This window comes from Haemaphysalis longicornis, unplaced genomic scaffold, assembly GCF_048455015.1.
Source record: "Haemaphysalis longicornis isolate Haplotype H1 unplaced genomic scaffold, Haemaphysalis longicornis Haplotype H1 scaffold_1, whole genome shotgun sequence".
Taxonomy (NCBI): domain Eukaryota; kingdom Metazoa; phylum Arthropoda; class Arachnida; order Ixodida; family Ixodidae; genus Haemaphysalis; species Haemaphysalis longicornis.
The window spans coordinates 380,301,156-380,313,373 of NW_027526203.1; the positions used below are offsets into that span (position 1 = coordinate 380,301,156).

The following is a 12,218-nucleotide window of genomic DNA, read 5'->3' on the forward strand; positions in this document are numbered from 1 at the left end:
AAATAGCATCGAGTCAAAAGTTAATGACATCGCTGGAGCAATCACCAACCTCAAACACCATGATCATGGCTTTGCAAGAGAAAATGGAATCTTAGCACCTTTGCATAAACCCCGAGTTAATTAAGGAAAAGCCGCTCCCACTCATCGCGCTCCTAATCGAGCCGCTCCATACCCACCCGTGAATGGGACTTAATTACCCAACCATCTCGCAACGGAATTACCGAAGCCTCACATCAAACGGCACAGACTTGAAAACTCGACTCACAGGACAATTATCCAATGAGAAACGCCCCATTGCCATTTTTCTGCAGGAGTCTCGAAGAGCCAACTTTCACATCCCTGGGTGCATCAGCCACCATCTACCCACTATTACACATAAGGAGAAAGAAAAGCCTACGGGGCATAACGGGGTGTTCATTCGCTCCGATCAAGTATACACCCTAATCGAGACAAGCACCTGCGTGCAGGAGATCATCGCAGCACGCATAGCTGGCCACCGGACCAAAAAAATTTAAGATGTATGTACCTCTTGGTATCGGCGTACTACCGCCCAGAAACCAGCAAGAGCACAGGGGGGTCTTTTGAGTGGGTGGAGAGCTGCGCATGCTCTACCCAACCGACCACATGATAGGAGGGAATTTTAACGCCAACTCCCCACAAGGCAACGACCTGCACGCTACCACGGAAGCCTTTGGTTTCTACCTTCAGAATAGCATTGCTACCCCTACAAGAATCGGTTTGCATGTGAAACAAAGGGACACTAATCCAGATTTGACTTGGGCAGACGGCGCCCTCTTCCATGACTGGCACGTGGCAACAGACCTTCGGGGTAGTATAGGCCTCCTGCGCTGGAGTTTTGGCGACATGCAGCGCCCCTAGCGGCCAACACCTCTGGGTAGTACAAAAGCAGACGACCCTCGCCGCCCTCCATGTGTTTTCAATTACAAGCCAGAGTGAAAGTTGGTTGTGGCGCTTTGTGGCGAGTTTAAATGACTGCATATTGTATGAAATAGCCCTTAAAGTAGTTGCAGAGGCTAAACAAAATAATATCCGCTAAAAGAGCCGATTTGTCGGCTTTCTTTTAGCGAGCTTTCGCGATGGTCGCGGCGTGGGACAGTATCGCCAGGTCGGGTGGTTTAACTGTTTCGCGACAGTTACAGTTTTTTCTTCTTGCGTGCGGTCGACAAAGGAAAGTTCACGAGTAGCATAAACACGGAACGCTGCTCATCCTATATCCTGAGGTAAGTGCAAAAGGTTGCTTCAGCGGGAGCATGCAAGCGAACGCAAGAATTGCGCAGCCGACACAGCTGACACTGCTGGCCTGGCACCGCCTTTGAAACGAGTGGAAATTTTGTTTCTAATTTTCGCGAACTAAATTATTCTTGCGTAACGTTTTACGCCGCACGATTTACGAACGGGAGGGTACATGTATACTAGCGAGTAGGTGGTGCAATAGCGCCAAATAAACAAATTAAGCGCTATTAAAGGACGCAAAACATGCACCAAATCACACGCCCGCTGCCTGCAGAGATGTGTACTTCTATAACACCACATAACACAGCCGCATACACGGCGCGGGGTCCCGAATATTTACATACGATCATCACTGACTGTGTTGGTTTTCTAGTGCAGGGGTCGTCGAATCTGAACGCCGACACGCCAGTTTTGACTTCAAATGGAGTTAGACAGCGAGGCAAGAACAGAGAATTGGCGTCCTCCAGTTGAATTGCACCCCCATCTTCACACTTCGCCAGATTATTGACAAATATTATTAGAAATTCGCTGAATTTTTTCTCTTTGCATTCAAAGCCCCCCTCCTCCCCCCCCTTCCGATTTTCCGTCCAGCCCTCCGTCGTGTCGGCTGCATGGAACTCGGCCGTTGCTGACCCTCATTCTAGGCTATTAAAGTGCGAACTAGGAATGTATACTGCAAGAGCGTAATTAAGTAAAGCGAGAGCAAACAAGGAAAGCGAGCGGCCTCTTAGTTAATGTATACTGCAAGAGCGTAATTAAGTAAAGCGAGAGCAAACAAGGAAAGCGAGCGGCCTCTTAGTTCGCCCGACTACTCTGTTTTACGGCCACTAATTTCGGAATCGCAAAACAGATTTCACGTTTCTGACGGTCGCGGCAATTTGTCACTGAGACACGCAACAAAACGGCAAGCTAACGCTGCACCGTGTATTCGTAACGGCGACTCAAACGAGCACTGTTTAATGAAAGTGCACGCATAGTGTGCAGGTACGCAAAAGAGCGGCGCACCACAGCAGGCGAGCCTGTGGTCCGCCGGACTCGCTGGCTTTTTAAAGCGCGATCACCGATTGCGTCACTCTTCTTGGCTGTTTTTGAGAAGTCTCTGTCACCTAGAGTATTAGTTTAAACTAGAAGTTTCACTTCAAATTTCACTTCATACGGCCACCGACCGGTGAACCTGCGAGTGGCAGAGCGCCGTCACCGTCCCGGCACTTTCGTCGGCGCTGTAAACGTGTTTAGCGCTGCAAAGCTTTTTCCCCTAATGCCAAGTTGATCGCTGAAATAGATCGGACGCGTCGGGGATGAACTGGTGACCACGTCGCAAAATAATCGGGAGCGTCGAGCTCATTTTGCTTCTGTCAACACGGGATCCTATGGGACCCGCGCAGCTTTGTACTACCCGGAAGTACTGCCCGGAAGCCACTTGCGCAGCGCCCCCTGGGCAGCGCAGGAGGCCTATGTGGTTTGGACAGAACGGGCTCAATTCTGGCAGGGCACACGGCGAATTACCACCAGGAACTGGGAAGCCCATCGATCCTGCTCCATCTCCCCAAGTCAAGTGCACGACATAACTAGCCTCGGCCATGAAATACAGAGCGCTTATCAAGCACCCTCTCAGTGTTACACAGTAAGGGAAGACTGCCCTTGCGCTGACCGACACTTGCTTAACGTGCGGGAAACCCACTACGCACTCGTGAAATGTAATGGGGGACGATTCCGAGACCTGAAGCAAGCCCGGCTCAAGCATAAAGAAATTAAGCAATACGAAAAACAATTGTCTCTCTTGCGTTGGACGGAATACTGTGACAGCTTCAGTAAACACACCTATAAGAAAAAGCTGTGGAACACATTTCGATCCCTTAACGGCAAGAAAAATTAAGGACTGCTAACTGCATTGACAAAATTGCTCTAAGCAGTGGGTGTTCTCTCGAAGCAATTGAACAAGACTTAGCTTACAGCTTCTTCCCCAACGGCATCCTTACGCCTCCACCTCCCCACCCCTGCGTAACTGTCACAGACGAAGATAATGAAGAATCCCTGTTCACCATGGCGGAAATGGAGACTGCCCTCCGCCAGGTTAACAAGCGCAGCGCTCCTGGTAAAGACGGTATCACGTGGACTTTGCTTCAGAACGAACAAGACAAGACAAACAGCGCTTCCTCCAGCTCCTCAACGATGTTTGAAAATCTGGCTCTATGCCTGCCTCCTGAAACTCTCCGTTATACAAGCGATCCCCAAACAAGGGAAACCATGTCCGTAATATCCGACCAGTGGCTCTAACCCCTACCGTAAACTTCTTGAAAGGATGGCCGCCAATCGCCTCATTTACCACTTTGAAGAAATGACAAATCACTTTCACCCTGTCCAAACTGGTTTCCGTTCCAACATGGGGAGAGACAGTTTGTGGCTTCTCAGACGGCTCATTAACTCTGCTCGCCCAGGCCCGCCGTCAGGCAAACCACGCATTCTGGTGGCAGTTCATCTGCAGAAGGCCTCCGACTCGGTGTCTCACGAAGCCATACTGACAGAAATCAGGGAGCTTTATCCGGGCAAGCGGGTGTACAATTACGTTGCCAGTTTTCTTGAAAACAGAACCTTCGAGATCGCAAAGTGTGATGACTAGAAACCGGATTTTAAGCAAATGCTTATTTTGTTCCTTGCGCTCCTATCACCACGCTTTGATATATGACCATTAATTAGAGGTTAAGGCGGGCTTTTAAGGTGTTTATAGTATGTATGTATGTATGTATGTATGTATGTATGTATGTATGTATGTATGTATGTAACATCCACCAACAGGCGTAAATTGTCTCGCCTAGGGGTAGATACATATTTTGGCGTTTGTGCCTAAATGCCTATTTCTAAAATCAGCGCCTGTATGAACACTATTTAGCCTCAAGTTTTGCCTTGCGACGCAGTTTGAAATCGTTCTTCTTGTCAACGGACACCACTGACTGTTCGGAACTCCATGGGGCTCAACCTATAGCGCTCTGGTTCAACCAACTGAGCAGTAGTATGGGACCCTCACTCTCGGTGACAAGAGGCACAATTTCGCATAAAAAAATCTGCAGACGGTGGTAGTTTGCTGCTGTTTACACAATTTTCACAGTCATTCTTGGACTACGCTCCGCGTGCTCGCCAGACAGATTTCCTTAAACAGTAGCAGTTACATCCTTGTCTCTAGAAGCATACTCAATTCCAACTCTATTTTCAACGCAACGGTTGAGCATGGAACACACCTTTGTTAATTGATCATTCCCATATTGAACAGCTAACGGCGAAACATCACTGCTCAGGTGCATTTCCTTACGCCTTCAAATCACACTGCCGATGGACTCTGAAACAAGCTTTTCCTTCAGAAATCTGCCGAGCTGCCAAAAACCTTGTGAAAAATGCTCTTCAACCGTGGGGAATTGTATGTGGCAGTGTTGGGACGTCTTGCCCGAATAATTCGGATAATATCATGTGTAAGGTCCACTTATGAGATTAGCAGCCGGGCGCCCGGGCTGCGCGTGAGAACCCGCCGCTCTGTCTGGCGACGTAGCACTGCCAACACTGCGCTGCAACCACCGCTAATTCGTCACGGCGCGCACGGGAGACGGATCGTGTGGCCCACCGCATACATCAAGGATAATCCCCCTTCGAGAAAGCAAACAGCGCCGCCGGATTCCAGGAACGTCTGCCCGACGCTCGGAGGTGGTGGGATTACCGGCGTCAGGACGAGTGCCGCACGAGTCTCTCCATTGTTGTCGCGCCCTGGTCAGCATGACGCACTGTCGCCGTCTTTCGCTTTCGCCCCGCGGGGTCGCACGACCTGCTCGTTTGCGAGCGTGCCGTTGACCCGAAGATCGCGGCGCCTCTTTGAATATTCCGTGGCGTTCTGAGTGACAGCTGTCTACGTGAATTTAGGCACTCCCTTGCGCGTGTACGAACGCTACAGGGGCGTTCCCGAGAGAGGGTGATCTCGAGGTTTTATAAGGCCGAACTTGGCCGTTGGAAATCGTTCTTGTCTGAGCGCTGATCTGGCAGTTCCCGGCGGGACACGGAGTCTCGACCGTTAAAGCTAGGTTGGGATTTGCGAGCCCCCTAGTCGAGGTTAAGATCGCGTCGGAGGTTTAGGGTGCAGCGCCGTACCGGGCAACTAGACGGATCTTGCGGCGAGACAGGGTCTCAGCCGTTGTTTCTCGAGCGGTTTGTGTACGCTCCGAGAATAGGAGAGTTAGACGAAGTTGAGGAGCTCGAGTGATTTGTGCGCACTCGGAGCTAGCGTCTAGCCGAAGTTTGCAGTTTTTCCTTTATTATTCATGTACCCAGTTTTCCCACTGTAAATAGCTGCATATAAACCCTTCGTTTCATTTAATCAACCCCAACGCCTTAAGTTCGTCAATTCGACCGCCGCCTCCAAGAACTTCAACACCATCGCCCTGCCAGCCTCCTGCCAAATCAACCGGAGCCCGTGCGATTGGGTTCGTGATCGACACCGGACTTCGGGGAAACGATCTTTACTATCATGTATACGAGAAATTTGCCAAAATTGTGCCTAACGGTCCTCATGCTAATCTCTTGGTAAATCGTTGTCTTTCTTGCGTTTATTATTTGTTTGTTTTTGTACATGTGTCGTAATTAAATTGCGTCAGGCAGACATAACTTTTTCATTTTGAATAAATTTCTTTCTTTGCGTCCCTAATTTTGCGTCTGTTCTTTTTTTACATTTCTCTCCTTCTCTTTTTATCTTTCTTTTTTTTCTTGGTGGTGGTTGTAAATCGCTTTTTTTTTCTGAGTGGGGGCGCGAACCCTGAAATGAAATTCCGCGAACGCTACTGGAGGGAGCCCTGGCTCTGTGTACCGGGCTTGTACCTATCGGGGAACAGAACGTGGCGCCTCGTGATGACGGGCATAATCACCAAAGCCGAAGATCGCCCAAGCCAGGGCAGCGCCTGCACGTGCCTGCATTCCATTCTCCTTCGTGACGACCATGGCGACGAGGAACCAAGAGCCTCCGCGTCCTTATGTCACAGACCGTAATGTTCCGTCCACGTCCTACCAAAAGCAAGTAGGCCAGGGGCGAGGATCGGGCATGAAGCCGCATGATACGAAGCCGCGCGGTGGGCAGGCCCCGCAGGGCAGTGCCCCGAAATGGCGCCCTAAGCCGCAGGATATGAAGCCGCGCGGTGGGCTGGCACCGCAGGGCAGAGCCGCACAAGAGCGGGGCCCCAAGCCGCAGGATATGAAGCCACGCGGTGGGCTGGCACCATGGAGGGGAGCAACACGCCCACCCAAGGTAAGACCAACGTCTGTGCACGGCTTTGAACTTTTGGCCTTGCTTTGAGCTTTTGGCACTACGAAGCATACCATTAGCATTCGTGGTCCACTTCACCCAGTTGTGTTTTGTCAGTTTCTTTCTAACCCGTTTCCTGGGTTAGGGCGTCGATTTGACCTGCAGAGGGTTAAAGGAGTCGAGGGGTGGTGGGAGAGGAGCACCATGGAAGGGGCCAAAATAGAAGAATGCTACTTGCATCGCATTGACATTGAGCTAAGATGTTTTTATTGCAAACATTGGAATAGCGTTAACGTGATATATTCACGATGTTGGTTGTCTGATTGTTTGAATATAGTGCTGATGTCTAACACGAAGAAGAAACGAAGGTACACATCAAACGTCGCCTTGTGAACAAATTGAGGAGCCGTTTTGCTCCGCTGAAATGGGTGGCCAGAGAAGCTGTGACGGGTCAGCTGCTCCTCCTCCGACACCCTTTCCTATTTCGTGCTACATACACCCTTCCCCATTACGTCTTGTCGCCGACAGTGTCCACGTGATGGGCAGCTGGCAGCTGCGCAAGTTTTTCTTTCTCCGTGCAGTGCGCTCGTGTCGTGTTCCATGCGTTCACGTGGCCTTTCAGGCCGATTGGGAGAGGAGTCCTCTCTGACCCTGAGCGGAACATGAGCGGCGGTACCGCGTTCGTTCTCTTCTTGGCTTTTTAAAGACGATAGACTTTCTTGGGCTACTTAAACCCAGAAATTTTGGTCTGTCTGTCTGTCTGTCTGTCTGTGACTCGATTCAGCCACCCGGCCAAAGTAAAATCGATATTGCGCAATAGTCTTATATACTCACAGCCACATGTAAACGTCTAAGCCCGGTTTATATGTTCATACTTGTCAACGTTGTTGAACAAGAACAAGACATTACGAAAATATAAGACAGGAAATTAGTACACAAGGGATATTTACAGTGTTCCTTTATTAAAAAATTCATGGATGCTTGGTTTTTCGATAGCAAATGATATTCTACATCTACTGCAGAAAACCGCCGCCTCCTGGCGGCATATTGAAAATCACGCGGCAACAGCAACTCAAGGTTCCACTAGCTAGGGCACGTGGAGCACGGCCACGCGGCTCTATAAACATTCTAGTCGGCCGCCTCCATTCACGCGCGTCTCCGCCGTACTGCAGCGCTGGCATCGAGGAACCCGGCCTGTAGCAGTGGAACGCGGTAAATTCAAATCGCCTTGCTGAAACCTTTAGAGTGTTTACCCTAGAATGAGCGCGACGGTACAGGAACAGCATGAGAGGTGAGTGAGAAAGCAAAGGGGGGCATTTCCTTGGCAAACGTCTACAAAGACTATCGTCTTTTGACGACATTTGCAACGAAAGGAGCAGATACGCGGCCAATTTTTTTCCTTGCACTCCGGCGTATATGAGTGACTGTTTCGTTAGTTTCCGTCTTCGCTTGTTTTTCTTTTTTTTAAGACGATAGGCTTTCTTGGGCTACTTAAATACGAAAATTTTGGTCTGTCGGTATGAATGTCTGTCTTGCTGTAAGTCGATTCAACCACCCTGCCAAAGTGAAACAGAAGCTGCGCAATATTTTTATCTACCCACAGCCAAATCTAAACGCCTATCAGGTGACAATGTTCATACTTGTCAACATTGTTGAACAAGAACAAAACAATACGCAAATGTGAGGCAGCAAATCAATACATAAGTGATATTTGCAGTGTTCCTTTGTAAAATTCATGGATGCTTGATTTTTCAAATGCAAATGAAATACTACATCCACTGCAGAAAAAAAATTTTACTCCGTCACCTGCTGTCGCCCGCGCCACTATGGCTTCTGGCGGCATTTTAAGAAATCTAATGGTAACAGTTGCGAAAAGTTCTACTAAGTTCCACGTTCCGGTTGGAACGCACGTCGAGAAGGGCAACATGGTTCTACAAAGGTTGAAATAGGGCACCTCGATTCACGCGTGTCGCCGTCGTATGGCAGCGCTGGCATCGAGGGGCCTGGCCTGGAGCAGTGGAACGCGGTAAATTTAAAGTGACTTGAGCTAACCTCCAGCGTGTTTACCTTGGGATGAGCGCGACGGGAGAGGAACAGCATGAGAGGTGAGCGGGAAAGCGAAGGGAGGCGTTTACTTGGCAAATGTTCTTTCGTTGACATTTGCAACGAAAGGAGCAGGTACGTATACGTGGCAGCATCAGCGCAGGGCAGCCTTTACATCGAGCTTGGTGCGCGCACCCGCATGCGCGTCGCCCAGCGTTCTACACGTGACAATAATATTACTGCGGTCGCAGCGAAGAGGGGCTCCGTGTACGCGTGACACCTTAAAGCCTGCAGAAATCTAGTGAGAGAGAGGCCTTGCGACGCCTGGTACAGGTCAGTTATAGATGTCCCAGTGCCTGTACCACCCACTTTACAAATATGTTAACAGAATATATTCACGCGAAATAACGAGCATAGGAGAAATAATACGGACATTAGTTTGCCCACGCATTTTTGGCAGTTACTTTTAGTAGGAACTTTGGTTTCCCGCTGTGTTGTCACATGTGCTGGTTTATGGTCGTCGCACAAATTCGTACCTCTGTGGCATATTGTGTCGTAGCTCCTTTAACGTTTGCTGACGTCGATATTTGTTACGTAACGTGTCACTAGGTCTGGAGCCTTATAGCGAAAGTGATGTGCAATTATGGCAGTTCTCTCCACACACGAGCCTTATGGTATACCATTTTCCAGCCCCATGGCTCATGGATGAACAGCGGAGGCTGGAGAGGAAGCGGAATGACGCTCGGCCCGGTCCGCCAAGTGCCGGCTCCAGCTGCGGCCAGGCGGCCCCCGTCCCCGAAGCCGAAGCCGAAGTTCGACGAGAAAATGATGGGCATCGGGCGGGGCATGCTGTGCGACGTCGGCGCCGGGAGGAGCCGGTCGCCCGGCGTCCACTTCAACATGGGCCTAATGGGCATCGGGAGGGGGCAGTCGGATGAGGCCCAGTGATCGACACTGTCTCACCGAAATAAACCTCCACGAGCATACGTGGTCTGCTATTTATTTTCTATCGTACCGCAAACGCTGGAGTATACTGCATGTGTCAAAATACCGACGACAAGAGTGATCTGGGTGTGAGATGACGAGCTCAACTGCCGCGCTGCCTTATGTACATGAAAATTCAGTAGGCTTCCCGAGTCAGTGTATCGTCACATTAAATATATAGACACAGGACATTTTTGCTATGCGCACAATACACTGCAAATATTACGTCCTCTGACCCCTTTTGTCTTAGCTCCCCCATTCAAAAGGCGGTAGTTCGTGAACGGGGCTTGCCAGTTTTTTGTTTGTTTATTTGTTACCATGGGTTTAGTTCTATAATTTTGATGACGCTGGAGCCATATACCGATGCTACAGACTGCGCCGATGCTTGTGCCACGGAATGCCAGTCTTCAGTCCACATCGCTCTGGGAAATCCAAAACAGACATCGACACGCTTCACGCATGGCTCATACAAGAACGAGACTCACGAGTGGATATCGTTGGCGACTTTATCATTGATATTGCGGAACAGGACAAGTAGGACTGGTTCCTGACTTCTGTATTGGGCAACTTTTGACTTATGTAGCAACGATTCCAATCGTCCAACCGCACGGTACAGATAAAATAGCCACGCACATTCGCAACATTCTCGAAGTGCATCTAACCTCCCAACCAGAGCTTTCGGTTGAACTCCGCTGGATCCCAGGTCATCAAGGGATACCAGGAAATGTGGCGGCTCACCAACTCGCGCGCGAAACTCTCTTCCGCGAGTCTGAGCCTCCAATTGTGCTGTCGGAGGAATACGACCGCCACACCAGCCGCGTCGAAGAAAGGCAAGCCAGGCACCAAAAGTTGGTAGACCTTCGCACCGATCAAGACACACACTGCGTTCCTCCCATCTCTTGGCCGCGATCGAAGACAAGTTGCATCCGCCGAGCTCAAGCAGGTGTCCTACGCACCCCACATATCATGCACTACATAGAAAATAAACCTGGCCACCCTAGCTGCCCACGCTGCGGTCACGGGTACCCTAACAACGTGCACTACATGTGGGACTGCTTAGAGATTATACAGACAAGAAACATATACACAGGCTCCCTTTCCCCTACTCCTGGCACTTGGGCGGAGTGGCTTGACCCCCCAGAGGATCCCCAAAAACAACTCAAACTCGCTCTCCGCAAGCGCACGAAAAGCGTCGGCCGGTACGCACCCTCAGTCCGACAATTGACCACCTCCTCATTACGACTGACAGAAGAGGAGCACTGGGAGGCCCTCCTCCAACACATTGAGGCAGTTCTTGGGGGCGACTGGTAACAGCAGCTCCTTCCCCCAGCAACGCAGAAGCCTTTATAGAAGGGCAAATAAAGATGTTTTTCTCTCTCTCTCTCTCTCGTGATTAGGTCGGTCTTGGCCACAAAGAGATTGTCGCTAGCATATTACTCTAAAGCAAAAAAGTGTCGCATACCCATATCATAATGAACGAATGAATGGATTTATTGAATGGAAAGGTAAAAAAAAAGTCCGCCAGCAGGCGTATTTTGTTGCACTCAGGGATGGATACCGGACCACCTGCTGGTGTGGGGAGGGGGGGGGGGGAAGAGACGTCAGACAGAGAGGCAGATGAGAGAGAGGCTACATGATAATCACACACGCACACGCACTCCCACACGCACACACACGCACGAACACGCACGTAATTAGTCCCGCATCACTGTGCGCGGAGTGCAGGGAGGATTCCCGAGGCGTCGAGCCGTGGGTACAGCGGCCAGCCGTGGGTCCGGGTGCTGGGCGTGCACGTGCCGCTGGAGGAGTGTATTGTTTTCCCAACGGCTTCGCTGGGCATCCAGTTTCACGCGTGGTCGGGATGGCGCATAATTTTTAGCCTTGAATGCCTCACTGAACACGAAAGGTGGTCGTGGTCACCGTTATCCGTCGACACGAATGGTACCAAAATGTTCACCGCTGTAAGGAGAAAACAAACAACGAAAAAGGCAAATGCACTAACCGCAGCGCTAACCCAGTACCCTCGCAAAATGGAACAAAAATTAGCCTGAACTTGTGCTGAAAGATGCACGTGAAGCATGTGAAGAACAGCTACAAGCGAAGGAGAGCTCTGACTTTTTGGAGGCTGCCGTGTTAATTGCGGACAGTGTTCCTGTCGAAGTGATTCGGGTCGAAACTCACCGTCTACACGTACATCATCAAGGACCCCTACGGCCGGACGTTGCAGTGGCCGTACAGTGCGGTGGCGCAGCATGCTTGCCGTCGTCGACCAGAAGACCAACTTGTACCACAAGAGGGTGCACGAAGAGCTTGGTCGCAAGCTGGCGCAGTGCAGAGAAAGGTGTTTCTCAAGGTTAACCCCATGAAAGTTGCGATATTGCGGTAGCCAGTGCAGTTTCTCAAGCTACCCAAGCTTCAGTGAACTTGAAATTTAAAACGCCCGCTTTACCCGGCTTCCTGGCTTCGTTTGGTTCTGCTATTGACTCTGCTTGACTGGTATTGACCCAGAGTTCTGGTACACGTCCTCAGGGCAAATGGTAACGCAGGTACGCTATTAAAAAACTAATAAAAATTTTTTTCTAGTTGTAAGGTTATTTAAAAGACCATTTTACAGTAACAACAAAAAAAGAGAGAAACATGTACTGAACTGCGGCTCAAACAG

The 12,218-nt window shown here is 50.1% G+C and overlaps 1 protein-coding gene across 1 annotated transcript; it reads left to right on the forward strand.

Annotated features, from left to right (window-relative positions):
- The first annotated feature begins 5,972 nt into the window (after positions 1–5,972).
- LOC144171803 (uncharacterized) lies at positions 5,973–9,545 on the forward strand. The gene is made up of 2 exons (XM_077700991.1): positions 5,973–6,532; positions 9,263–9,545. Exons 1-2 carry the CDS (start codon positions 6,227–6,229, stop codon positions 9,518–9,520), a joined length of 564 nt encoding a protein of 187 aa, XP_077557117.1. The 5' UTR covers positions 5,973–6,226; the 3' UTR covers positions 9,521–9,545.
- The last annotated feature ends 2,673 nt before the right edge of the window (positions 9,546–12,218 follow it).

Bases quoted from the DNA above. Each gene is read 5' to 3' on its own strand.
- LOC144171803 (XM_077700991.1), top strand. From the start codon at position 6,227: ATGGCGACGAGGAACCAAGAGCCTCCGCGTCCTTATGTCACAGACCGT. The intron at 6,533-9,262 runs GTAAGACCAACG...ACCATTTTCCAG, and splicing joins GAGCAACACGCCCACCCAAG to CCCCATGGCTCATGGATGAA.